This window comes from Pithys albifrons, chromosome 2 (assembly GCF_047495875.1).
Source record: "Pithys albifrons albifrons isolate INPA30051 chromosome 2, PitAlb_v1, whole genome shotgun sequence".
NCBI lineage: Eukaryota > Metazoa > Chordata > Aves > Passeriformes > Thamnophilidae > Pithys > Pithys albifrons.
This window is the reverse complement of record NC_092459.1, coordinates 107,159,734-107,187,603: the sequence shown is the minus strand read 5'-3', so window position 1 is coordinate 107,187,603 and position 27,870 is coordinate 107,159,734. Positions and strand designations below refer to the sequence as shown.

Sequence of the window (27,870 nt, the reverse complement as noted above, 5' to 3'; positions counted from 1 at the left end):
CCTAGTGCTAAAAACTCTGTATTTATTCTGATACTACATTGTCCATTAAGCAGAACTTCTACCTCAAAGCCAATGTGGTTTCAGAGCCAATAGGAGTACCACAGACATGGTATTTGTTCTCAGACAACTGCAAGAGAAGTGTAGGAAACAAAACAAAGGACTCTCTAACTTTCATTGACCTCACCAAAGTTTTTGACACTGTGAACAGAAAAGGCCTGTGGCAGATCTTGGAACGTTTAGGACGTCTGCCCAAATTCCTCAAAATGAACATCCTGCTTCAAGAGGATCAGCGTGGACAAGTCAGATATGGTGATGCACTCTCTGAGCCCTTTCCAATAACCAATGGTGTGAAACAAGGTTGGTTCTTGCACCAACTCTATTCACAATCTTCTTCAGCATGATGCTCCAAAGAGCCACGGCAGACCTCAATGAAGAAAACGGCATCTACATCTCATATCGTACTGATGGAAGCCTCTTCAACCTAAGGCGACTGAAGGCCCACACTAAGACCCTGAATCACCTTGTTTATGAGCTGCTTTTTTGCTGACGATGCCGCCCTCATTGCTCACACAAGAAGCAGCTCTGCAGCACTTAACATCCTGCTTTGCAGAGGCTGCTGAGCTTTTTGGGCTGGAAGTCAGCCTGAAGAAGACAGAAGTTCTCTACCAACCTACATCTCAGGAAGTCTTCCATCATCCCCACATCACCATAGGCAAATCAGAGCCTGTCAGTCCAGCAGTTCACCTATTTGGGAAGCATCACTTCTTTGGACAGTAAGATTGACAAAGAGATTGACAACAGGCTAGCAAAGGCATACAGAGCTCTCAGAAAACTGCATGAAAGAGTCTGGTGCAATAAACATCTGAAGAAAAGTATGAAGATCAGTGTCTACAGAGCCATTGTACTGTCTGCTCTTTTATATGGGTCTGAATTATGGGTCATCTGTGGCTCCTTGAATGCTTCCATCAGTGTTTCCTTCATACAATCCTAAACATCCACTGGACTGATTATGTGACTAATGTGTCCATTCTTGAACAGGCAGGGGTCACCAGTATCAAGGACACGCTGATGAGAATGCAGCTGCCCTGGGCAGGGCACGTCTCCAGGATGGAGAATCACCACCTCCCAAAGATTGTGCTATATGGTGAACTTGCCACTGACTGCTACAAGAGAGGAGCCCCAAAGAGGAGATACAAGGATTCCCTGAAACAATACCTCAGCCTTGGCCATATTGACTGCCATCAATGGTCCACTCTGGCCTCCAGTTGGGATTCATGGAGACACACAACACTGCTGCTTCGAGAATGCATGCAGAATCAGTTTCATTAAGACAACGCAGAAAGAACCATTCCTTGCCAGTATTGCCTAAGTAGACTTTCCGCTGTGCCTTTTGCGACCCAGACTTGCCTCTCCCACACTGGCCTTTTTAGCCACCAGCGCGCTTGCAGCAAGCGTGGGTAGTGCCCTTCCCAAATCTTCATTTGCGAAGCCTAGCCATGACATTAAGTCCATGCCAGCTGGAGGAGCAGTGTTGTGCTACCCTCTAGCCAGCATCCCTCCCTGGAGACTGACAGCCCAACAAGCAGCTGCCTCCAGCCCAGCACTTGCTGCCAAACTGGGTGCAGTTTGAGCCTTGCTCTCCCATCAATGCCTGGTCACCCACAGAGACACTCCTACATTGCCCACAACTATAGGATTCAGCTTCCTCCCCAGGAGAAAGTCATCCATGCTCCCAGCAGCCACAAAATGCTGCACCAGATGTGAGGGACCCACCATCCTCCTGGCTGAACAGAGCAGCACTTCCACCAGGCTTTGGCTCAGGAAACTGCACAGCCACTATTTCCACCCAAGACTGAAAGAAGGGGACCCAGAAGGCATCAGAGAAGAGCATGTGGGTGCCTTTTTGTGCCTGTTCACACTCCTCCAGTCCCAACTCTGCTGAGCATTAGCAGGCTGCAAACTTCTGCTGGATGAGTCTGTACCTGAGCAGTTCCTGCTCAGAGATTGATGGCTGCAACCTTGCAGCAGCATGCAGAAAGTCTTCCATGGCCAGGATCAGAGCAGAGCGCTCAGTATCCAGTCCTGCATGAGAGAAAGAACAAGAAAGAGCTGAGAGCCAAATGCAGGGGTGGCTGGCAAGATCCAAGAGCCCACTCTCTGGCCACCAGAGACTGCAACAAAAACTTGTCTTTGTCCCCCTGAGGCCAAGCACTGGAGGTGAAGATGACCACATCTGTAGAAACTGCCTGCCTGCCAGTAACCCAGAGCCCAGCATTGTGGTTCTAAAGCTGATGAGGGTCTTCTCACACAGCCCAATTACCAGCAGTGGTAACTCCTCTTTGCCCCTGTGCTGGGCTGCTCCAACACATGGAACAAAATAGGGAAGGGCTCCTACCTTCTTCAATCCACTCCACTTTGCGTTTCACAGCGCACATCATGGCATCTGAGCACAGGGCATAGATGTCTGCTCCTGTCAGCTGAGCTGGGCATTTTTCTAGGATGGTGGTGAGATTCACAGAAGGATCCATTTTAAACCTGCCAAGTGAGAAAAACACAGGTGTAAAAACCACAGAAAAATAGGTAAGGAAAGCTGCAGCAGCCAGTGTGACTGGGCAGAAAGAACTAGAGTACCCATGTTTAGCTGCTTCCAGACTGTGCTCTGCATTCTTTAAAAAAATGGTTTTATTTCTACACAGTCACCTCTCTTTGAAACATCTCTGGAGCACAGTCCTCTCCAGAACCAAAGGCAACTTTGAATCACAGCATTACAGCACAGAATGATCTGCCTGGCTTAGAAGACACCTTAAAGATCATCTGGTTCCACCCACCCCCCCACCCCGTCATAGGCAGAGACAGCTTCCATTAAATGAGGTTGCTCCAAGCCCCATGCACCCTGGCCTTGAACACTTCCAGGGATGAGGCATCTGCAACTCCTCTGGGCCATTCTGGTTGTGGATACCTGTTAGGAAGCACAAAGGATGTACAGAGCAGTCTTGGAGCCATGGTGAAGGATGAACTCTCTAGAACACCATCTGTTTATGCACTTGGTGTTTGACTTCTCACTCAGATAAATTAAGTGCTCCACATGTCTGGGAACAGCCTACAGCCAGGGCTGGGTAAGAACATGTTTAATTACAGACAGTACAAACCACTGTAACACCAAACCATCCCATCAGAGCCACGCTGCAGACAGTGAACCTCCTTCAGCACGATCAGCACACTGCTGGTGGGCATGGCTGTCAAGACACACAATGTGACAAGCTGCTTGCAGCCAGCCCACACTTTTGCCTCTCCGACTAACTTATTATCACAGGCAGCAGCAATCACAGCTATCCATGACAGTCCCTGCAGAAGCACAGTCCCAGCCACTCAGTCAGCTGTGGTGGGTGGTACCTCTGCACTTGAATGCAGGGCTTGCTCTTCACCCTTCAGAGGTGCTCTCAGGAGCTCAGAGCAGCTAAGGAAGCAGCCAAACCCCACTGGTCAGTGATCCCACACAACCAGAGACTCGAAAGACACACAGAGCACAGGCTGAACATCCCTGAGCATCACAGGAGAGGCTATGTGATGGAGCTGCCTTCACTTCTGGATCAGCAAACAGCAGGGCAATTCTTGCAGAATGCAAGTGGGAGCTTCCTGCCATGTCACTGCACTGCAGTCTCATCACACTGACTAGTTTTCCAGCCACTGCACCCATATGCTCTTGAGCAGCTCAGCCAAATCCTAACTCCTCTATTTGGACAGCCAGGCTGAGCTGCTCCCATCTTGTAGGAAAACCAGACCTAGTTCTGCTTTTGGAAGTTGCTCTATCCTCTTCCCCAGCCTGCTGCCTCAAGTGACCTCAAGTGCTGTGTAGGGCCCAGACATAAAGCCAAGCTGCAGAACGCTAAGCATCAACCCCAGGAAGGCTGTGACCCACTGGATGGACATAGGAGACTGCTGCAAGAAACACAGGGTCACTCACTTCCTGGTGACAGCACTCAGCACCTGCAGCTGTGACTCCCGGTCTTCGTTTATACCCACATAGACCAGCTTGTCGAACCTGTCAGATGAGAAGAGGCAGTCAAAAACAGGCCAAGGCAAATCTGCCACTTGTGCTCAGCCCTGTGCACCAGGAACTGAAGGGTGGCCCTGGGACAGCTCCTTTTGCTGCCCAGTTTGTGGATGATACAAAGCCTGGGGGGAAGTGTCAATGTGCTGGAGGGCAGGGCTGCTCTTCAGGACAGGAGCAAGCCAGAGAAACAGGCTTACAGGAACCACGTAGGGACCAACACCAGCCAATACACAGTCCTGCCCCAGGATGGGCTAGACATAGGCTTGAGGACCAGCTGGGAGGGTAGCTCTGCAGAACAGGCCCTGGGGGACAAATTCCTCCCACCAGTTTGGTGCCACAGCAGGTACCTTATTGCCTTGCTGTGCTGCTGGAGCAGTAACCAGAGCAGTGGGGGGAACAGGTATCTTGTGCTGCTGCTCCAGCTACAGACACTGGCCTCCTCTTGGCTTCCTTAACTCCCCCATGAGCCAGGGCCAAGGGGCTTTAGGAACAATCTCTGTGAAGGGAACATGGTGGGGACACAGTCCAGCTCTTCACGTTCTGAGAAGCTCCAGGGAACTACCCTGGAGCAAGGCAGGGTAGGATGTGACATACCTGCCTGGCCGGAGCAGAGCTGGGTCCAGGAGGTCAGGCCTGTTCGTAGCTCCAATGATAAACACATCTCTGGTGGAGTGAAGGCCATCAAGCTCTGCCAAGAGCTGTGAGACAACTCTGCAAGGAGCCAGACAGTATGCTAACAACTAGGCCTTGGCAAGTCACCCACTGTCTCCCTCAGCGACCAATGAAAAGAGGAAGAGCGAGGACACGGGCAGGTCCATTTCTTGGACTTCAGCTCCTATTTCTCTTAGCTGAAGAGCCAAGACAGAGCCATCCAGAATTCTCTGTTAGCACAGCCAGCAAGTGTGTGGGTTCATTGCATAGTGAGTCCAAACTCTGGTACCCAAACAGTTCTTCAAGTCTGTGCTCAGCTCTGAACTCTTTCAGTATGGCTACACATGTTTATACTTGCTATCTAACACTGGCAACACAGACCAAACACAGGCAGGCATGCATGGCTATTGCTGAAGTTTCCCACTCATATGGGCTGGCCAGTCCTAGCTCTCCCCACAATGTAATACTGCCCAACAAGTCCAACTGCTAGACTCTTGGCAGTCCATGCCAGGGACATGCTAGTAGGCCAACCATGCTGCCAAACAGTCATTGAACCACTGAATGGTTTAGGTTGGAATGGACTATAAAGACCCACTAGTTCCAGGTCCTCCACCATGGGCAGGGACAACTTGCACTAGACCAGGTTGCTCAGGACCCTGTCCTTGAACACTTGCAGTGCTCAGGTCACTGAACACCACATGTTTCAGATCTGGTTCTGCAGCCATGGGGCTTAAGCTGGTCTGGCAAACACAGTATTCTAGTGCTGCATAGGCCTCCTGGCACAGGGATATCTCCATCAGGTTCTGGGATCATGTGAGGCAATCAACAAGCACCATACCCAGTCCTTTCCAGAACTGGTGGTTTGTGTGTGAAGCTGGGTGCCAGAAGCACATGTCACTGGAAAACTGCAGAACCTCTCACGGATGAAGAGAAAGACTGGATGGGGACCATCTGCTCAGCAGAAGAGGCTTGGAGAAAATAACCCTGTTTCTGGGAATGTCTAAGCTGTATATACTTTGCTTCTACCCAGAAGCAGCTGAAAGGTTTCCCACCACAGAGAAACAGCAGTTAATAGGAGGAGAGCATGTCAGGGTTGTGAAGGATGACTGTGGAGAGGCCAAAGGGAGCACTTGGCAGCCACAGAAGCAGATGGAGGAGACTGTCTTAACCAAATGTTTGCATAACAAGCTTGGGCAATCAGGAACCTTGAGGCAATGCAAACAGCAGTACTAATGTTCAGAAAGAGAAGATGGGCCATGCAGATGAGTTTAAGGGAGCTGGGAGGGGAAAAAGTAGAGAAAGAAAGGCGGGATGGACTCTGCCTTGCAGGGCAATCTTATGCATCCCCTGCAGCTGAGGCAGGTATGCTGCTCTCCCAAGGACATATGATGCTCACTCACCTGTCCATGACACCCCCTGAATCTCCACTTCGCCCACGACTGGGGGCTAGGGAATCCAGTTCATCAAAGAAGATAATACAGGGAGCAGCTGCCCTGGCTCGAGCAAACACTGGGAGGAGACAGCACAAAAGGTGAAAACGACCTGGAGGAGCAGTCAACAGCAATAGGGCCTGCTACCTTCACAGTAGGGAAGAGCTGTGGATGGAAACAGGTGCCCACTGTATCACCACCACCAACTGCTTCTGCCTGAGTGGCTCATCAGAGTGGAGACAGGCAGCAATCTGCAGGATGGGCCCTGATGCTCAGCTGTGTCTGTGAGGGGCTGCTGTCCCACTGGGAACACCAGGGACAAGAACAACGGGAACAGAGAGAGCAGGAGAGGAAGCTCAGCAAGGCAGGGAGTGGACTGGGTGTAGGAGTCAGTTGGGTTCATGCCCTCGCTGAGAGCTGTGGGTAGAAGTTGGGAGAAGGGGTTTAAGCACTGCCTCCTTCCCTCCAGTGCTACAGAAAAGCCCAATCTTCCCAAGTGCAGAAGCAGGATGCATATCCTTACCATTGCGCACATTCTCCTCACTTTGCCCAACATACATGTTGATGAGCTCTGGCCCTTTCACGCTGTGGGGCAGGAAGAGGAGGGAGCCAGTTAAAGGATACCCATCCCCTGCCATGGGGAAGTCAGTCCCATTGTGCGATCCCCCCACTCTTCACCTAATGAATGTCATGGCACACGTTGTTGCCACAGCTTTTGCCAGTAAGGTCTTTCCTGTCCCTGGAGGCCCATACAGCAGCAGACCAGAGCGGCACAGACCCAGTGACAGCAGCTCTGGGTGCTCCAGGGGCAACTGGATAGTGTCCAGGATCTCCTTCTTCACCTCTTGCAGCCCACCAACATCCTGCCAGGACACCGAGGGGATCTACCAAGAGAGGGAGATTCCTTGTGAGCACCTCTTCCTGAGCCCCGAGCATGCCTGAGCAACTCTTGCTCCAGTATGCAGCATCCCCATTTCCCCCCTTGCAAGCTTTGCAATGGGGAAAACAAACTGCACGCGTGCCCAACCGTGCTGCACACACAGTGTGCATCTCATCTCCAATCCTCCATCATGCCTTGTATCATCTGTCAGCAAAAATACCCCAGGGAAAGTATCTGTCAGGGTTGCCTGCAGCTTTGTGGGGAGTGACTCCTGCTGCAGACAGCTTTTGGGAGGCATGAGGGAAGGTAAAAATTAAGAAAGAACAAAAAATAAAGAAACCTGGACCTAGCAATTATGAGCTACTTGTGTTCATAGCACTTTGTGAAGGCAATGACACTGTGCAAAGGCTTCGCATCATCCAGAGCAACAGAATCTGGGCTGCCAGGACCTCTGTGATGTAAGTGAGGATGTAAGAGACAGACATCCTGGAGGACAGTGTATGGAACACTCGCTGCTTTTGAAAGGGGGGATGCAAGAGCAAAGTCCATGTATGCTTACAGGAAAGAGACAGGGATGGGGTCAGCTGCAGACATGTAAGGGGTCATGGCGAATAGAGGAAAGACAGCAAACCTGAGACGGGTAAGCCATGCCACTTTAGTTATTTTGTGCTGAGCAGAACAATCCTGGAGGATACTGGTGCTCTGCTTGCAGCTTGAGAAATAGCTGAAATGCCACAGTCTTCATGACACATGCTCCTGAGAGTCACAGCAGCATTCCTGGGAACATGCAGAGGAAGAAAAGCCCCAGAACACTTCCTCCCCAGCTGCTGGCTGGGTGGGGAACAGGTGCCAGTGCAAACGGAGAGTTTAAAAATAGGCTCGGGCAAAATTCTTTCCCCCTCAGCCAATTTGGAACTCCTTCCTTTGCTACTTGAGATTATGTTATCTCATGTTATTTCTCTAGCTGTCCAGCAAGTCCATCAGGAAAATCAGGTTAAACAAAACAAGAATTTCCAGAAAAAACTCAACTTTTAAAGCAAAAGGTCACAGGCCCTTCTTCTGCAGTGCCAATGAATGGAAGAGCTACCCTTTCCTCTGTTTTCTTGCTTATACTACCTCACTAGAAAGAGCTCTACAGACATCAGGCCAGGAGCTGAAAAACTGCAGCAAGATTCTTTTCAAGGGAGCACACTGTAAGTCTAGGACATGTTGCAGACACTGCTAGCAACTGCAGGTTCGGAATTAGTTCTCTCTAGAAGGCTCAAGCTGTTAACTGCAAACCAGAAAATGAAAGTAGGAAACTGAAAGCAATGTATGTTGAGAATATCCAGGTCTGCTAATGGGCTTTCTGAACCGCAACCAATCATTAAGAAATCAATTGAAGAATGTAAAATACAAACAAAATTGGCTCCTATTCACACATTTCACAGCTGAGCATGCTCTGTAGTTATTTGTCTTACAGTGAACTTGGCAAACACTTCAAATCAGAGTTCACTTCAGTTTCTAGCCAATTTATGAATGAATTAAGTGCTGGAATAGCTCCTGGATGATGACACCAGCAAGGTGTTTTCTTGTTAGGGCAGCACTGCAAGTGGGCAGCTGGGGAAGGTGTCAGAATAACTGCTCCAAGGCCAAGGTTTCCTGTCCCATGCTGAGCTCAGGTATTTGCAATCATGGGTGTGGAAAAGAGATTCTGATCACTTTGCTTGGTCCTAATACTACATTCCGCAGCAAAGAGTCACCCCAAATACTGCTTCCCTGGGTGCTAAGCTGCCAGAGGCAGATCACACCCCTCCTGACAAGCTGACTCTGCTGGTTTTCTCAGACTCTCTATGTCATTTTACCTGAAGAACTCCAAAGCTCTTCAAACTGCCAGGCTGTCAGAAAAGCTCATGCCAGGTCAAGCAACATCCAAGGCCATGGACCAAGTCTAAGGCTTTTCACACATATAGAGACACTACCTCATCAGCCTGAGCCACAGCCTCTCTGTACCCATAGGCCAGGTGGCTGGGGAGACCTCAGCAAGGCAGCCAGCCTTTGCCTCTAGAAAGAAGGACTGAGCAGCACAGATGGAAACCCTAAAACACCAGCCAACTGAGTGATCTGCAGTTAGTATGGCAAGAGCTCCGCTGACAAATTCAAAGCCAAGAGCCAAAAGCACTAGTTTGGAAAAGCTCACAGGGGACTCTTTCCCACTCAAGGCTGGGGGAATATATGGAAGGACAGAGCAGGAAGCAACATGCCAGAGCATAAGCCCTGCAAGATCTGCATCCAGCTGTGGCCGGCATCTTGAGCCACCAGCTTTGCAGAACCAATCCCCTTCCTGTCCCCCAGCATCCTACCTTCGGAGCTCCCACTGCCTGTGAATGGGTGTCATGCAGCTGATCCAGTGCAACACTAAAATCCTCCTCAAGCACTGGGAACCCAGCAGTGCAAAAATCTCTCTCCACTTCTTCACTCAGGCCACCTGGAAAACTGAGGAAAGAAAAGGGAAGGACTCAGGCTTTGCCCCACTCCTGGCATTATCAGGCTGGTTGCAGCCCCACCCTCCCCCACCTCCTGCCCTGTTGTCTGTGCTACCTCAAGGCTTGGATGCGGGTACAAGCAGCCCGGCTGCTGTGGGACAACAAGGCACAGAAATCTCCCAGCACAAAACCCTGTGAATGTGGAAACAAAGAGCATCAGTTCAGTCCCTAACCACAGCTCCAGCTAGGCCTTAAAAGGTGTCATTGGGAAAAATTCCTTTTAGAGATGTTCTCTGAACCTCTGTGCCCTGGTTACAGGCTCCAGCTTCTTTTTTGTTTCTATTAGCTGTCTTGTAGCTGAGCTGAACATCAATCAACACCTCTGCAAACCGTGTGGAGTCCTTAGGCATTAGAAATCTGTACTTAAAGCTGATGTCTGAAGACCAGGGTTAACAACTGAAAAAGTTGCCTGGGCTGTGGGAATTCTCCCCTTTCTCCAAGGCCCGTAGGGGAGATTGGCCCAGTACTTCCAGCCTGCCTATCTCCACATGCTCCTGTGTTTTCACTCACAGCAGTCCTTCGGGCCAGCTTGGATAGGCTCACTTCTTTGCCCAGAGACAGACTGGCAGTCAGCATGCTCAGCATCAACCTCCTCTGCTCTTCTGAAGGGACTTCGATTTTCACTTCATGAAGGAAAGCAGTCTGCAAGTCTGTAAGAACATCCTGGGGCTTGCAGGTTGTGCCAATCACCAGGACAGGGTGGCTGCTGAGAAAAGGGGAACAGTGTATGGTCTCAGCTCTGTGGAAGCTTCCCTCTTATATTGCCATTACATACACCAACAATCTCCAATGTCTAGGCCTTTTTCCAAGAACTACAGACACACTATCTAAAGCGAATTGCAGCCACTCTGCTCCAGCTTGCCCTTGAATTGCTTTGCGAGTTCTGTCTCCAAGTCAAGGCCCTTCAAGTGATGTTTTATTTCTTCACCCTGCTACATGTCATCAACCTCAAGATTCTCCTGGAATCCAGCTCCCTTCTGGGCTCTCTGAGACCCTTGGCATGTCTCACAGCAAACACATAGTTTGCCCATCTGAACAACTCAACCACGAGCTTCAGACAACAAAGCTTCCTGGTTGCCTCTGCCATTAAGATGGAAGAACAAGGGATCTCTGAAGTAAACAAAACGAGTCTGGGAGAGACTCCACTGGATTAAAAATAAAACAGGGCACATTAGCAATCAGTTACCTTGATGTAACAATGACTTCTGCCCTAGGAATGGCAGAAGCAAACAACTACCCCAAATGTTCACAGCAAACATGCAGGGTCCGTACCTCAGTGCTGGGTCTCTGTCCAGGAGCAGATGTCTCAGAGTAACAATGACCCTGGCATCCTCTCTTAGCCCATCTCGGTCTCTGCCAAGCACCTCGATGTCTTTCAGCAGGATCACACAAGGATGGTACTGCTGGGCCTGGGTGAAGGCCATCTGTACTTTCTCCTCTGTGGCTGCACTGGTGTCACTGCACAAACTAATGCAATCGACCTGTGAGACACACCACACAAATAGTCTGCAGCAGTTGCAACATGGACAGCTAGGGGATCTAGGACAATGTTCACTGTCACAAAGCTTTTCATGGGCAATTCACAGTTCAGAGGAGATCTAAGTGGATATTTCCCAGAGACACATTCAGGTCATATTCAAAACAGACACGTTCAGGATTCTCTGGCATGGATAAATGTCTGTTTCTTGCTTGTCTGCAAGAGGTGTGATGGTCACGCGGATCTTATCTGAAAAAGGTGAGGCAAAGGTACCAGAGAAATCAATATAGTGGATGTCATGGCCAGCAACCTAAGCTGGAAAGGATGGGAGAGCTGTGGAAGCCAGGGAGAACAAGGTCTCTTGGAGTGGAGGAGGTGGTTCAGGAAACAGTTCAACCAGTCCTGCACTGGCTCAAAGTGCAAGAGGAAGGTAGAAGGTGAAGGGGTGGGGGGAGGGAAGTTATAGGTGGCTAGAGGCCCAGACACTGTTTACAAAGCAAACACTTGATGAAGTGGGAGAGGTGAATGGTGAGCCTTGAACAGCAGCCTGAACACTACTGGAAACAGGCAGTGCTGCCTCCTGGTGCTGCAAGGTTGTGCAGGGAGAGCCAGCCCATCTCTGGGATTCCCTGAGCCTCATCATCAGAAAGGATGTTTGGTGCAGGGAGAACAGCTCAAGAGGAGTTCCTGTGCTCCATGTACTGTAGGAAAAAAAAAAAGGAGTTAGGGTTGTGGCAGGCCTAATGGCAGCAGTATCTGTATGCAAGTACAGAGCGGCAAAGACAAGAAATTGTTGATCATCAAGTGGTGAAGATTAGAGTGGGGAAGAATTACTGTGTCCCAGTGGGACAGCACACAGAACAGTCAGAGAAAGGGAACAGCAGGGGGAATGATAGCATAAGCATTGCAGTCAATGAGAAAGGGAGGGGAGAGTGTAAAGCTGGCATAGGAGAATAAAATGGACAGCAAATACCTCTGGCTTCAATAGTGTTAGTCTTTAAAAGCAGCAAACAATGCCAAAAACAGAGTTGCTGCCTTGCACACACATCCCACTAGAACCTGAAGCAACCTGGCAGGACACAGCAGTGACAGAGTGCTTCCAAACATATTCTGAATGGATGTGAAGGTACTGTGAAATCTCTGCAACCTTGTACTGGATCCCAAGAGTTATGGCACATCTGCAGAAAAGTCAGAGCTCAGCACCAATAAGAATCATGTCCAGATGAGCTGCACAGCACTGGGCCAAGACTGTATCCACCTCCTTCACTCACCCACTGTTACAGCTTTATTCAAATAGAAAAGAATAGGAAAAGAGTAATGTCAACTTAACAAGACCTAACCTCTAAATAGAAGAAAACCCCAAAAAATACCCACCAGAAAAAAAGGGAGCAAGCCTGCTATTTCCTTCCACAAAAAAAAGGAACTTTCCAGCTCTATTCTTTCCATCTTTCTTCTTCTTCCACATCATTTCAGAAACTCTCCTACAAAACTCATTATATGACTGAATGTAATGGTTTGACCCATGGCTTCCTCAGTAACCATTGTATCTAAGGAAGTTACAAGTATTCCACGTAGCAGTGGGGGAGTGGTTTTGTTGTTGCTTCCCTTCCTTGGCTGAGGAGCTGGAGGGAGGTGGTTGAAGTCTGGTCCCTCCGGTCCCTGGTGTTTCTCCTGTCCTGGGTGAGATTGTTTCATTCTTGTTCCCCTTCCTTGAGGTTTTTAATTGTGTTTGTTTTGATTCATTCGGTTTCTTTGGGTTGGGTTGGTGTCTTCCCTATTTTTCGGCTAATCAATTCCCTTTTCTCCCTTCCCCTCTCCCCTGGGGGGTGGGATCCTATGTATTGTGTATACAGTGTGGTTTGTAAATGTTAGTAAATATAATTTATTCTTTTTATTCAGTTCAGTTTCTTTAGAGTGCGTTTCTTTTCAGGTTTTTTTTCCCTTTCCTTTGCTGGGAAGGTTCTGGGAGGGGGAAGGGGGGCCAGTCCAGGGTTGGCAGCAGCTAGGCCAAACCTGCGACATTATTGGAGGTTCCACCGAGATACTGACCTTGAATTGTTTTGTAAATAATTCTCTGTTTAGAGAACAGTGGCCGGGAGAACTGCCAACTGAAGTGGTATTATCAAAAGAGTATCTTTTTGTTATAAACAAGGTTTTTGTTTGGGAACAGAGGACTCAGGCATAAGGTAAACAATAGAAAGAATGGTTTTCACCCTTTTTAGCAAATACCTGAGAGGTACCAGAGGAGGTCAATCCAACCATGCTGGCATGGCCTGGCAGTCTCTTGTAGTGAAAGGCCTCCTGTTAAGTGTCTTTCTATTCTTTTACATACTGATGGTGCTAATGCTTACTCCCACTCTGGGAGGTCTCCTAGGGACATACCTAGGTCTGCCTGATAATTGTCATCCATGTAAGGCCCTCCTGAATCTTGGCATTAAAGACTTGTTGACATGTGACATTAAAGGCCTGTTAAATTATGACATTAATGGACTATTGAGAGAGATCCCTACTGTTACCATTGGTCCCAGTTATTACCTAAATTGTGTTGTGACAGCACTAGTGTTTACGAGGGTAATGGAACTGTTGTATAAGATTGGAAGAATGCTGGCACTTTGTTGCTTCCCTTGTTTCAGACCTAAGAAAGGCTATGCCTCTGGGGCACTTGCTGGAACTTTGGAAGGGGCTTTGGACAGGCCAGTCCCGGGGTGGGATATGGCTTGGTCGGATCTCGGTAAAGTGCTAGGGCGTATCTCACCCTCCGTTTATTGGAAGTTCACGTCAGAACAAGTGTGTGACTCTGTTGAGGTGGCCCGCTGTTTATCAGAAGAGTGTTTTTCCTATGAGGACCCGTATACACGAGTCTCTGCTTTGTGTTGGGGCCTGGCTAGTGCTTATCGATGTGCCACAGACTACTGTCAATGGCTTGAGGACAGGATAGAATATGGAGATATGCCGTCCGAGACCCGTGCAGTCCCCGTTCAGACTACTGAAAGCGGAGTCCAAACACAGCATGAGGTCAAGGCTGTTTCTGTAGAGACCCAAACTCAAGCAGCTGAAACTAATACAGTCTCCGTCTGCTCTGTAGAAACCCAAACTGAAGCTGCAGACCTGGACATGGCTATCTCCACTGTCCCTGCTAAAACTACAGTTGAAACTCAGACTCAAACCGAGGCCAACAAAGCCTCCGTTCACTCTGTAGAGACCCAAACTCAAGTTGCTGAAGCTAATACAGCCTCTGTTTGCTTGGTAGAAACCCAAACTCAGGCTTCAAATCTGGACAAGGCTATTTCTGCTGTCCTTTCTACAACCACAGCTGAAACCCAGACGCAAGCTGAAGCTAATACAGCTTCCAGTTGCTCCGTAGAAACTCAGACTCAAGCTGTAGATCTGGAGGTTGCCATCTCTATTAAGCCTGCTAAGACCACAGTTGAAGCTCAGACTCAGGCTGACGTCAATACAGTTTCTATTCGCTCTGTGGAAACTCAGACTCAAGCTGCAGATCTGGAAGTGGCCATTCCTACTAAACCCACCAAGACCACAGTCGAAGCTCAAACTCAAGCCGACGCGGATACAGTTCCTATTCGCTCTGTGGGAACTCAAACTGAAGTTACGGACCGGAAGATTATCATTGCCCCCATAAAGAAGAAAACAACAAGGACAAAGGAGACTACAAAACCCATAGAGCCACCTCCACAATTGGAACAAGAAGAAGAAGAAGAGGAACAAGAAGAAGAAGAAAAAGAAGAAGAAGAAGAAGCAGACGAAGAAGCAGCTGCGAGAGAGGAAGAAACTACTGTGACGATGGAAGGAGCGATGGCACGAGAGGAAAGAATAGTCACAGTAGAAGAGGGAGCAGCCGCCAGAGGGAGGAGTGGTCACAAGGGATGAGGCACACCTAATGGGACTGGGGGCATGTTCAAAAGAGACCAGAGGCATGCCTGGAGAAAGGAAAGGGACGGTGCGAGCATCCTGGGATAGAATAACATTCAACGATTGGTGCTCTGACTACATACGCAAGTACCCAGTGGAGGAAGAGAGGAGGTCAACGCGCTTCCGTCAGCCTGAGGAAGGACCGTTTCAGCCTCTCCAAAGGCAACCCTCCTTTGGAGGTATGATTCCACCTCCCCATACTAGACCTACATTTGAGGGAATAGATGATCGGGGAAGGCCCTTACCCCGGCCTTCCAAGGACTATGTGCTACCTCCATTCATCAGACCTGATGAACAACGCAGGAGCTCCCTTTCACGGGGTGCACGAGCTAGAAGTCTCTCTCCACAGCGTGGGTGACGTAGGAGCCCATCCTCCCGGAGTGAACACCATAGAAGCTCGTCCTCACGGCACGAACAATCCCCATCTTCGCGTGAGAGGGTCAGAAAGGAAGTGAGAGAGGTTCCACGAAGGAGTGGAAGAGTAAAAACACAGGTAGAGAGAATAGTACGTGGGAGAGATGGACAGGAAATAATGAGGGAAAGTGAAATTATACGATCATTGACCCCAAAGGAGATTCGAGATATACGAAGGGATTACAGTCGGTGGCCTGATGAACGCATCCTCACCTGGCTGGTGCGATGTTGGGACCAGGGGGCCAGTAGTCATGTGCTGGAAGGTCATGAAGCACAACAATTGGGATCTCTTGCCCGAGACCGTGAAATAGAACAGGAAATGGGACAGGGGGAGATGGCATCCAGTCTCTGGACCCGAATCCTCCGTGCCGTGAGGGCAAGATACCCATTTAAAGAGTATTTGGTGAGTGCTCCAAGAGAGTGGAATACTGCAGAAGAAGGCATCCAGTATCTGCGGGAACTGGCCATGTTGGAGATTATATACTCCGATCCAAATTACTATGACATCTTGGTCCCAGAGAAGATGCCATGCACACAGCCGATGTGGGATAAGGTGATGAATGGGGCCCCTAAGTCTTATACGCCGTGTCTGATATCTGCATACCCTCTAAGTATGGACGAGAATGAGATACACGTTGACAGAATGTGTCACTGGATACGGAGAATATCAGAAACCATAAGGGTCCCCACTAACCACCAGCATTCTTCCCTCTACAGTGGGGAAAGGGTAGGGAGGAATGCTAGACACTCTGTGTATGAAGAAGAACCCAGAGGCAAAGGTTCTAGAGGTTGCAAAGAAAGGTCTCGTTCTCATTCTCATTCAAGTTCCCGTTCCCGTTCTCGGTCCCGTTCCCATTCTCGGTCCCGTTCCCGTTCTCGGTCACCTCATGCAGCACGAGGGAGAACTAGAGGCCACCAGAGGAATACTAGACGCTCTGTGTATGAAGAAGAACCTAGACACAGACGTTCTAGAGGTCGCAAAGAAAGGTCTCGTTCTTATTCTCGTTCCAGTTCCCGTTCTCGTTCCCGTTCTCGGTCATCTCATGCAGCACGAGAGAAAACTGGAAGCCACAGGAGTAAGACACAGAGTGAGCGTAGTGTCTTATGGACTGTTCTGCGCGAACTAGGGGAAAACATGAAAAAATGGCACGGTGAACCCACCTCTAAACTTAAAGCCCGAGTGCAAGAATTAAAACGGAAAGTAGCTGGCAAGAAAGCTGTCCACATAGTTGAAGCAAAGACCCCGGAAAAGAAACATCGATCTCCGAGACGCAAAAGAAACAACTCCCCCCATGCTGATGAAGGAGCCTCTGTCAGAGCATCACACACGTCAGATGGAGAATGCTCCGACCAGGAACAACAATAGAGGGGCCCTGCCTCCTGCCAGGAGGAGGAGAGGGACAAGGATGATAATCGGGTTTACTGGGCTGTGTGGGTTCGATGGCCTGGCACATCGGATCCTCAGCAATACCGACCTTTGGTAGATACTGGTGCCCAATGTACATTAATGCCATCAGAATATGAGAGTACAGAGACTGTGTCTATTTCTGGAGTAACCGGAGGGTCTCAGGACCTGTCGGTGGTAGAGGCTGACATGAGCCTAACAGGAGACCAATGGGAAAAGCATTCCATTGTGACAGGACCAGAAGCCCCTAGCATTCTTGGTATGGACTATTTAAAAAGAGGACACTTTAAGGACCCGAAGGGGTACTGGTGGGCTTTTGGTGTAGCCACAGTGATTGAAGGAGAGTCCAAACAGTTGTCTACTCTCCCTGGTCTCTCAGAAGACCCTTCTGCTGTGGGATTACTCCGTGTCAAAGATCAAGAAGTACCGATGGCCACTACAACTGTACATAGGCGACAGTATCGTACAAACCGAGATGCTGTGATTCCCATCCATAAAATGATCAGGAAGCTGGAGAGCCAAGGGGTGGTCAGCAGAACACACTCACCCTTCAACAGCCCTATCTGGCCTGTACGTAAATCAGATGGAGAATGGAGACTGACTGTGGACTATCGTGGCCTGAATGAAGTTACGCCACCGCTGAGTGCTGCTGTGCCAGGTATGTTGGAGCTCCAGTATGAGTTGGAGTCCAAAGCAGCAAAGTGGTATGCCACTATTGACATTGCTAATGCATTCTTCTCCATTCCTCTGGCACCAGAGTGCAGGCCACAGTTTGCTTTCACCTGGAGGGGCGTGCAGTACACCTGGAACCGATTGCCCCAGGGGTGGAAACACAGTCCAACCATTTGTCATGGGCTGATCCAGGCCACATTGGAGAAGGGTGAGGCCCCAGAACACATCCAGTATATTGATGATGTCATTGTATGGGGAGACACAGCAGAAGAAGTCTTCGAAAAAAGACGAAAGATTATTCAGATTCTCCTCAAAGCTGGTTTTGCCATCAAAAAGAGCAAGGTCAAGGGACCTGCCAGAGAGATTCAGTTCCTTGGGGTGAAATGGCAAGATGGACGTCGCCAGATTCCAACTGATGTCATCAATAAGATTGTAGCAATGGCTCCACCGACTAACAAGAAAGAGACCCAAGCGTTTCTGGGAGCCATAGGCTTCTGGCGAATGCACATCCCAGAGTACAGCCAGATCGTGAGCCCTCTCTATTTTGTGACCTGTAAAAAGAACATTTTCCAATGGGGTCCTGAACAACAACAGGCTTTCAAGCAGATCAAGCAAGAAATCGCACATGCTGTGGCTCTTGGACCAGTCAGGACGGGACCAGATGTGAAGAATGTACTTTATTCCACAGCTGGAGATAAAGGTCCCTCCTGGAGCCTCTGGCAAAAGGTGCCTGGTGAGACACGAGGGCGACCACTTGGTTTCTGGAGCCGAAGCTACAAAGGCTCTGAGGCCAATTACACCCCTATGGAGAAGGAAATCCTAACAGCATATGAAGGCATACGAGCAGCCTCAGAAGTCATCGGTACCGAAGCACAGCTTTTCCTGGCACCTCGACCACCAGTGTTAAGCTGGATGTTCAAAGGAAAAGTGCCCCCTACACACCATGCCACCGATGCCACGTGGAGCAAGTGGATTGCTTTGATTACACAACGTGTTCGAATTGGGAGCTCGAATCGCCCTGGAATTCTAGAAATTATAACCAATTGGCCTGAAGGTGGGAACTTCAGCCTGGCAGATGAAGAAGAGGAAGAGTCAGTGAGTCGAGCTGAAGAAGCTCCACCATATAATCAGCTGCCAGATGAAGAGACGCGCTACACCCTTTTCACTGATGGTTCTTGCCGTATCGTAGGGAGAAGCCGGAAGTGGAGAGCAGCTGTGTGGAATCCCACCCAACGGGTGGCAGAAGCCACTGAGGGGAAAGGCGAATCCAGTCAGTTCGCAGAACTCAAAGCTGTCCAATTGGCCCTAGACATTGCAGAAAGAGAAGGATGGCCAAGGCTCTACTTGTACACCGACTCATGGATGATAACAAATGCTCTCTGGGGATGGCTAGACCGGTGGGAGAAGATGAATTGGAGGCATAGAGGGAAGCCCATCTGGGCTGCAGATCTGTGGCAAGACATTGCTGCCAGAGTAAAGAAATTAAACGTGAGAGTCCGCCATGTAGATGCCCATGTGCCCAAAGGTCGAGCTAACGAGGAACAAGATAATAACAGACAGGCAGACCGAGCTGCACAGATCGAGGTGTCACAAGTAGACCTCGATTGGCAGCAAAAGGGAGAATTGTTCCTAGCTCAATGGGCCCATGATGCTTCAGGCCATCAAGGCCGGGACGCAACCTATAAATGGGCACGAGACCGAGGGGTGGATTTAACCATGGACACTATTTCCCAGGTTATCCGCGATTGTGAAACCTGTGCTGCCATTAAGCAGGCAAAAAGATTGAAGCCTCTTTGGTATGGTGGACGCTGGGACAAGTATAAATACGGAGAGGCCTGGCAGGTTGACTACATCACATTGCCACAGACTAGCCAAGGTAAGCGCTATGTGCTTACCATGGTGGAAGCGACCACCGGATGGTTAGAGACATATTCGGTACCACATGCAACAGCCCGGAATACTATCTTGGGCCTTGAGAAACAGGTCCTGTGGAGGCATGGCACTCCAGATCGCATTGAGTCAGATAATGGGACTCATTTCAAGAACAATCTAGTGGCCACTTGGGCACGGGAGCATGGTATTGAATGGGTATATCACATTCCATATCACACACCTGCTGCTGGAAAGGTTGAAAGGTGCAATGGACTATTAAAAACAACTCTGAAGGCACTAGGTGGAGGAACCTTCAAGAACTGGGATAAGCATTTAGCCAAGGCCACCTGGTTGGTTAACACCAGAGGCTCTGTCAATCGAGCTGGTCCTGCCCAAGCAGAATCCCTCCACATGGTAGATGGAGACAAAGTTCCAGCGATTCACTTGAGAGGCATGTTAGGGAAATCTGTCTGGATTACCCCTCCCTCGGGCCAAGACAAACCCATTCGTGGGATTGTTTTTGCCCAAGGGTCTGGAAACACCTGGTGGGTAATGAGGAAAGATGGTGAGATCCAGTGTGTGTGCCCCAAGGCAATCTAGCCTTGGGGAAGAACTAATGATGTGCTTTGAGTTGTGTTTTGCAGGAAACCAGACATGAGATGAGAAAAACCCAAACAAAGCCGGTACTGGTATCCCATGATGTCCAACGATAAGGCAGCCCTAAACTATGGACTAGGCTTCAACTTGGAACTGTGACTCTAACCAAAAGGCAATGGACTAAAGCTGAACTGATGCTGGTGTTGATCCTTGATGACAAGACATCTGCCTTGAAGGACCGCATATGGACTCTATATATATATATATATGTGTGTGCGATATAAGCAAATGCAATAATACAAAGATTGCGTGGAAAGACCAGTGTGGAATAAGGGGTGGAGAATGTAATGGTTTGACCCATGGCTTCCTCAGTAACCATTGTATCTAAGGAAGTTACAAGTATTCCACACGTGTCTTCCACGTAGCAGTGGGGGAGTGGTTTTGTTGTTGCTTCCCTTCCTTGGCTGAGGAGCTGGAGGGAGGTGGTTGAAGTCTGGTCCCTCCGGTCCCTGGTGTTTCTCCTGTCCTGGGTGAGATTGTTTCATTCTTGTTCCCCTTCCTTGAGGTTTTTAATTGTGTTTGTTTTGATTCATTCGGTTTCTTTGGGTTGGGTTGGTGTCTTCCCTATTTTTCGGCTAATCAATTCCCTTTTCTCCCTTCCCCTCTCCCCTGGGGGTGGGATCCTATGTATTGTGTATACAGTGTGGTTTGTAAATGTTAGTAAATATAATTTATTCTTTTTATTCAGTTCAGTTTCTTTAGAGTGCGTTTCTTTTCAGGTTTTTTTTCCCTTTCCTTTGCTGGGAAGGTTCTGGGAGGGGGAAGGGGGGCCAGTCCAGGGTTGGCAGCAGCTAGGCCAAACCTGCGACACTATAAATCCTCCCACTTTTGCAAATATAACTGTACAGATTAAAGGAAATTAAAGCATTTGTGGGATATTCACAGACTATCAGAGTGAACAAAAGACGTGTGCAGATGGAAAATAGCATTTTAACCAAGTCTTTGTTCCCAGAACGTCCAGTGCTGGACAGGGACAGGTGCTAGACCTCATTTTGGCCATGAAGCTTACTCAGTACAGCCACAGCTCTAAGAATATGGGAAGCGCAGTACTGGTTCAGACCAAGAATCCATTTGACCCACTATTCTGTCTCCAAACATCACCACATGTGACTGCTTAAGAAAGAGTAAGATCGGGGTAAGTGCATATAATCCTCACCCCTAAGTACTCTACCATTCCTACCAAAAGGGATTTTCCCAGCCAGATGTGGTTCTGTAACAGCAGATTTCTCCTCCAAATACTCTTACCTACACAAAGAACCATCTCCTTTAGCTTGCCTTTTCCCACTAACTTCATCTGACAGCCCCAGGCCTCATGCTAGCAAACAGAAAAGCAAACACTTTCCACTCTCTGCTGACTGCTCAAGATCTTGTAAAAACCTCTATCAAACTCTCCCTAAATTCTTTTGTATTTCAGGCTGAAGTTTATTCAGCTTTTTACGATACAGAAACTGGTGTAGACCCCTGATCTTCCTGAGTGTCTTTCTCTGACTTTTTCCAGTTCACTTTTATGCTTTTGTGATGGGAAAACCAGAACTGTGCATGATACTCAAGCTGTGGCAAGACATGGATCCGCACAACAACAGCACCTATTCTTGTTTCCTAAAATGTGATCTGATTTTTGACATATATGGAGAGCAGAGCACAAGTTTTCATGGAGCCACTGACATAAAACCAAATTCTTGCTATTGACAGCTTAAAATACATCATTTTCCATATAACACCAACTACAGTGAATTTTACCTGCCACTTCACTGCACAGTCATTTTATCTCATTAACCTTCTCCTCTAGTACAAGGACAGTCTACCTCCCTTTTCTCTTATCTTTAATAACTTAGTTATCAACAAACTATCACATCACTGTTCAATCCCTTTCCCAGGTCATTTCTGAGCTCTCAGTGCAGATGTCTGCAGAGCTATGTTTCTCATTTTCAAGACTCACCAAATACTCCCATCCTGCTCCCCCACCTTTAAGCAGCACTGTATCCATGTCAGGACCTTCACTCAGATCCTACCACTCCTCAGTTTCCCAAAGAACATTTTCAAAACCCAGACAGGCTGTGTTGGTCAAGTTACCTTCCCGACATGCTTCGTAACACCTTCAACTTTCTGAAGGTTTACAGGACAGGACTTCCTGTTGCAAAACCCACATATATTCTTCACAAATAGTGAAGTCATCCCACAGTGTTCTGACTTGATCCTTCAATCTAACCAGCTACAGGTTTGTGCCCCTTGAAGAATGCCTCTTGTTTTCAGCAACTGCCCTTTACACGCTCTTCATCTGTTTTGTCTTCCATTCATTTTTCTCATAGCCATCTCAATATAATCTATGCAGTGGCCTTGTGTTGTGGCACTGTGTCCCTCATGTACCTCCACTGCAGACGCAACATTTCCTTATCTTGTCCGAGTCTTTCTTTCTAAATAAACTCATTTTGATCCCATTCTCCTTTCAGAAGCCAAGCACAGCTATAGAAAATTTGGGGGCTTTTTTGCTCTCGAGGTGGAGGCTGGTGGTGAACGTGAAGTTACAGGACAACTCTTCCACAGGTCGAGTGATCTTGAACCAGGTCTGGGACATGTACTGACAGGAAACTAAGGGCTGCTTTTATCTAAGACTGCTTTACTTTTCTAGCCTTCCCACCCAGATAAAGAAGATCTCAGCCTCATCTGTGTCTCAATTTCCGACAATGCCTTTTGTCCAATCTGTGCAGGGACAATGTAGTGGTTTTAGCTAGGCCTCAGATTGGCAGGCTCAGAGAATCTACGTGGATTGGTAGAGACAGCTATCACCTGACTGGGTAACCAAGGAAATATTTCATACCAGATGACGCAAACCTAAGATATGTGTGCAGCAGTGGGAGGTGTCAGTTCAGTTCCGCCATGGCCGAGGTACAAGCCAAACGTAGTGCAGCTCCTGTATTGGAGTAGGCCTTGCTGCTGCTGCTGCTTGCATTTTGTTTGAGTTCAGGGAAGTAGAAACATTTTGTTGTTACTCTTTCTGTTTCTTGCTAGGTGTCTTTTAGAGTGCCTATAAATCTAGAGTAATAGATTTTGTATTATCTAGGGAGTGGGAGGTTATTTCTTGTTATACATAACTTGTGTGTGTGTTATAGTGTAGTTTTCTCTTAATTTTCTCTTTTCTGTATAAATACATATAGTTAGTTTCAGCATAAACCTAGTTTGGAGGGGTTTTTTTCCCCTCTCCCTCTTCTTCCCTTTTCACTGTCTTGGACAGTTGATGTTTTGCCAGCTCAACCCAAGACAGACATTTGAAAAAAAACGCCCAATGGCACTACAGTTGCTGCTTTCATCACTTCTCCAATTCAATTCCAATTCTCCAATCACAGTACATTTTAGTTCCTGCCACCGACTAGGGTACAGTTTCAACTCATTGCCCTGTCATATTACAGGATATTAGTCTGCTGAAACACAACAGTGTATCACAGTACTTGTGAAGTACATCAGCCTGACAGCAACAATAGCAATAGTCAGTGAAGAAATGTAGACTTTCTTCACTGCAAATTTACACTCTGGACAAAGAAATCTCCAAATTACTGATTCTGGAGTACTGCAGGGTACACTCCAGAGGAAACATCTCTTCATGCTTAGGCTTCAGTTACTTAGCTCAGCATACTCAGACTCCTTTTGTCTGTATGTACCCATGAAAGCAGCTCCTGGGTAGGCTTGTGTCATGGCTGCAGCAGAGGTGTTGGTATGTCTGACTCAAAGAACATTTCCATAATTCTTTGGATGTTGTAAATCCACCAATCAACTGGCCACAGGAGGAATTACCTTGAAGATGTGGAGGTTGAGGCAGCTACATGCAGCTCTGACAGCCATCAGTTTCCCGCTGCCGCTTGGCCCTGAGAGAAGAACACTGCTGACTCTGCTCAAAGCACTTACACTGTAAGAGACAGAGAGTTTTCTCAGTGACCAGGGATCAGAGTCACAGATCTTCCAGGGTTCATTAGAAGGAACTCTAACTCACTGACTGTTCAGGTGAGGCCGAAGAGCATCACAGAGCTGCTTCACAACATCAGAAAGTCCGGCAGGAGACAAACTGCTCCAGAATTCATGGCTGTTATAGGCTGGGGCAGATGGGACAGCACTGTTTGTTGAACCCACCTGTGAGAAAGGAAAAATAGCACTCTGTAGTACATTGCCTGAGTAAAGGCAGGGACCAACTGACAAAGTCACTGAAATGCCATTTTTCAATGGCAGGAGACAAGCCTCCACAGGTACACTTATCATCCACAGTGCAACCTCTCAGCCTTGTATCTCCTGCACCCCCCCCCTGCTCTTTACTGACATATTACCAGATAAAGAGAAGTATTCTGGGTGTCCACCAGGTAACCCTCAGATTGCTCATCTTCCACCATGCCTACAATCTTCTTCACTTTGAAATAAAGCTCTGGCCACCTAAGGGAAAATAACAAAACAGTCTAAATTCCGGAATCAAGATCCTGAAGGCAGGAACAATACAATTTTCAACAGGAAGACAACGGAAAAGCACAGGTAAGCAGACATACTCTTCCCTTCTCACAGAACCCACAAGGATCCCTCACAGACCCTGCTGTGCTGTCTGGCCAGACAGACCAACAGTACTGTCAACAGTTACAGCTTCTGCTGGTAGCTTGAGTGCACAAGTACAGCTGTACTAATCTTCTTTCATCTACCTAAGAGCTCAAGACATTCTCTTTTCTGCCATCACTTCCTTTATCACAACTCCACAGATTCACCTGCAGTGTATAAAATCTTACAGCTTATGAAAGTCTCCTCTGCAGGCTGAAGTCTAGGACTCACACAAATACCGTGACAGCCTTACAAGCATCCTACCCTGGACCAGAGCTGAGCAGTATCGCAACATGTCTCTTCTGTATCCCGCATGAATGATCCAGGGCAACTCCTTACACTGCACTTCTATTATCTGTGCCAGTTCCCTCAGGGACACAGCTGAAGCATTTACATTAACATCAGCCAAGCCACTTTGAGCACCCCTACTCTGATATGAAGGAGACGTCCTATTTAGCACAGAACCATTTCAAAGCCATATGAACAAAACCAAGAAAGGCAGAATTGGTGGCCTAATAGAAGGTTATTTTAACATGAATTCTAAGGGCTTATATTCACAGTTTGCCACAAGCTGACAAGCCCAGCTTCCACTTTGCTTTCTTTATGTTGCATTAACTGTCCTCAGGCCACCCTTACCACTTCATTCTTTATTGCTATCAGTTTCTCTATCTTTTTTTCCTTTCTTCCCTTGATGACTATTTGAATGAGCTAACAGAGGCTTCCCTCTTAGCTGCAGCCCTCCATAATCTAACAAAAAAACCTCCAGGAACAGTTTAGAATGGAAAAGTATCTTTGCTCTTCTGGTATATGTAATAGAGCCACAGTTTGTTGACACCTACCTTAGGAACTTGTCTGCATTTACTTCTATGAATTCAGCATTTCCAAATGTTGGAACACACAGGATGTCTCCCTCCTGGGCCAGCCTACAAAAAACCCACAAGTTTCACAGGTTCAAGAGAGTAAATCCTTCTAGTTGTGTGTCCTCCCTGCCCTGCATCATGTGTGGTTTTTTTACAGAAAAGAATGTAACTATTCACACCTACTCACTTCTTGCTGGTAAATAAAGCTATGAATAGCCACTGAAAGATTTGGCATGCACTGAATGTGAGCAGGTGTACCCAGACTACTAAGGGGAGCCTTCTGGGAATGGTATAGAAGATGAACATCATTAGTGTCTCATCCAGACAAAACATCCTCCTTATCCATGCAACACCTGTATATAATTCCAACAGATAGCCTTGACAGCCAAACAAAAGATGCTCATGTGCAGATGTCAGAAGATGGCAACACATCCAGTTTCCTGATTACTCAACTTCATTCAAAGCCGAAAATTAAGATTACTAATATGACCCAGAATGGAAGTTTGTAGGCAGCACTTGCAAGCCCTCGGCACTGGATGGCAGATCATGAGGAAGGATATTTTGACTTCCTAAAGACAGGACAAGAGGTGTTACATGCAAGTGGAGCAAATTCACGAGAAGATAGTGCAAGACAATATTCTAAAACTACACAGCACCATCACTAAGGATGTTGATGATGCATATCATCAGTGTGTGTCAGATCTGGGTGCCACAAATACACAGCAAGAGTGTATCTCATGAGAATGACCCATGAGCAGACACGCGTGTTCGCCCCTCACAGCTCACCGGGGCGTTTCGAAGTGCATGTAGAGTACGCGGTTGTAGCCTCCCTGGGCACTGTAGGCGGGCGAGTAGACGATCTCTAGGTGCAGCTCTCTGGCGAAAGGAGGCACGGAAAGCACAGACTGGCTGCCCTTCCCGTCTGCCGCACCGGTCCTTTCGTACCTCTGCAGAGGTTAAGGGGCGCACCGTGAGCCACCGGTGCCGCTGGCTGGCCCGATGCCCGGGGTGCCCGGCCCCGGCTCACCTGCAGGCGGAGGTGGGCAGCCGCCGCGGGGTCGCAGCCCAGGTTGAACGCCAGGGCGGGGTCCAGCCGCGCAGCGCCGTCGGCCGGGCCTCGACGTGCGACCCGCGGGTACTCCCAGGGCGGCGGCCGGGCGAGCAGCGCCGCCAGGTGCTCGCCGGCCACCCCCTCGGAGCTCACCCGTACCCACTCGCCCTGGAAGAGTCCTAGCGCCAGCAGCCCGCGCCGGCTTACCCGCACCTCCGCCCCACCACCGCCGCCCGCCCCGCCGGACACGGCCCGCAGCCGCGAGCCAGCGGAGGCGGTGGCGGTGGCGGCGAAGCGGGAGACGAGAGGCGGCGCGGCGGCAGGGCGGCCCCGGGAGCTGCCCGGCGGGGCGGGCGGCGGCGGAGCAAGGACTGTGCGCGTCCCGCTGCCCAGCAACCCCTGGAGCGCCGGGCGCGCCTCCAGCACCAGCGGGCCTGGCCCCGGCCCCGGGCCTGGCAGCGCCTCGCCCCGCCGCGCCAGCACCTCCGCACCCGCCGGCCGCCCCGCCCGCCCCGCCGTGCCCAGCAGCACCCAGGCGAGGGCCGGCGGACGCCGCACGGGCCACACAGCCACCCGCCGGCCGGCCGCCAGCCCCAGCCGCCGCAGCAGCGCCCCGCGCAGCCACAGCTCCGCGCCGCGCCGCCCGCCCGCCTCCAGCGCCATGGCGCTCAGCAGCACGGGCTGAGCCCCGCCGCGCCCCGCTGGCCGCACCGCCAGCACCAGCGCGCCGCCCCGCCCGCGCAGCGCCGCGCATAGCACCGGCGGCGCCAGCAGCAGCGCGGTGGCCGGCGCCAGCTCGGCCGGAGGAGCATCCAGCGGCCTCAGCACCGCCACCGCCATCCCGCCGGGCGCAGGCACCGGGGGGCGAGCCGGGGCGGAGCCCGGCGGCCGCCCGCCCCACCGACGGCACGCAGCGGCGGCCAGAGCGGCCCCAATGGTAGGCAAGTGTGTAGCGCACCCATGCGGCTCCTCTCCCGCTCCCGGCTCGCTCCCGGCTCCCTCCCGGAGCCGCACCGGAGGCAGCGACACCCGGTGACGCCCCCCCCCCCCCCCTTGTCCCCAGGCTCCAGCAAGTCTGCAGACAAAGGCTGCGGGATGTGGGAAAAAGGGGGAATGGAGCCAAAAAGGCGGACGAAACTTTTACTGCTCTGCCTCGCGAGCTTCGCAGCAGCACAGTGTGGATTCGGAGGGAAATAGCGCGCAGTGCAGAGCGGGGTGCCTTCGCCAGTGCCAGCTTGGTGAGATGTTGTGGTCTGAATACCTGCATTTGGCTTATAAGAATGCACTTGTATTGATGTTAGTGCTAACCTTGGAAATCATAGATTCATAGATTATCCTGAGGGATAATGGAAGGGACCCATTAGGATCATCAAAGTCCAATTTCTGTCCCAGCACAGGACAACCGCAGTAAGCACAGAGAATG

General features: G+C 49.5%; 1 protein-coding gene across 3 annotated transcripts; it reads right to left on the bottom strand.

Moving 5' to 3' along the window:
- PEX6 (peroxisomal biogenesis factor 6) lies at positions 1-27,332 on the bottom strand. Of its 3 annotated transcripts, none has more exons than XM_071581936.1 (17): positions 26,424-27,331; positions 26,183-26,343; positions 25,376-25,459; positions 24,281-24,383; positions 23,953-24,089; positions 23,757-23,868; positions 10,813-11,021; positions 10,051-10,246; positions 9,596-9,672; positions 9,358-9,490; positions 6,814-7,019; positions 6,659-6,720; positions 6,106-6,214; positions 4,649-4,765; positions 3,965-4,042; positions 2,396-2,535; positions 1-2,082 (listed from the first exon to the last, which is right to left on the bottom strand). In XM_071581936.1, exons 1-17 carry the CDS (start codon positions 27,285-27,287, stop codon positions 1,946-1,948), a joined length of 2,925 nt encoding a protein of 974 aa, XP_071438037.1. In that variant the 5' UTR covers positions 27,288-27,331; the 3' UTR covers positions 1-1,945. The 3 variants fall into 3 exon arrangements, 2 of the variants coding, with proteins under 2 accessions (XP_071438037.1, XP_071438038.1); XM_071581937.1 differs by having other exon boundaries at positions 10,051-10,243; XR_011700077.1 differs by lacking the exon at positions 1-2,082 and adding an exon at positions 2,960-3,236 and having other exon boundaries at positions 2,467-2,535; positions 26,424-27,332.
- Between the last annotated feature and the right edge of the window lie 538 nt (positions 27,333-27,870).

What these genes read in the sequence shown, in the direction of transcription:
- PEX6 (XM_071581936.1), bottom strand. Translation starts at nt 27,287, where the DNA reads ATGGCGGTGGCGGTGCTGAGGCCGCTGGATGCTCCTCCGGCCGAGCTG. An exon ending in AATGCAGACAAGTTCCTAAG is followed by an intron (nt 24,384 to 25,375) that starts GTAGGTGTCAAC and finishes ATTTTCCCTTAG; the next exon opens with GTGGCCAGAGCTTTATTTCA. An exon ending in ACCCGCATCCAAGCCTTGAG is followed by an intron (nt 9,491 to 9,595) that starts GTAGCACAGACA and finishes TTCTTTCCTCAG; the next exon opens with TTTTCCAGGTGGCCTGAGTG.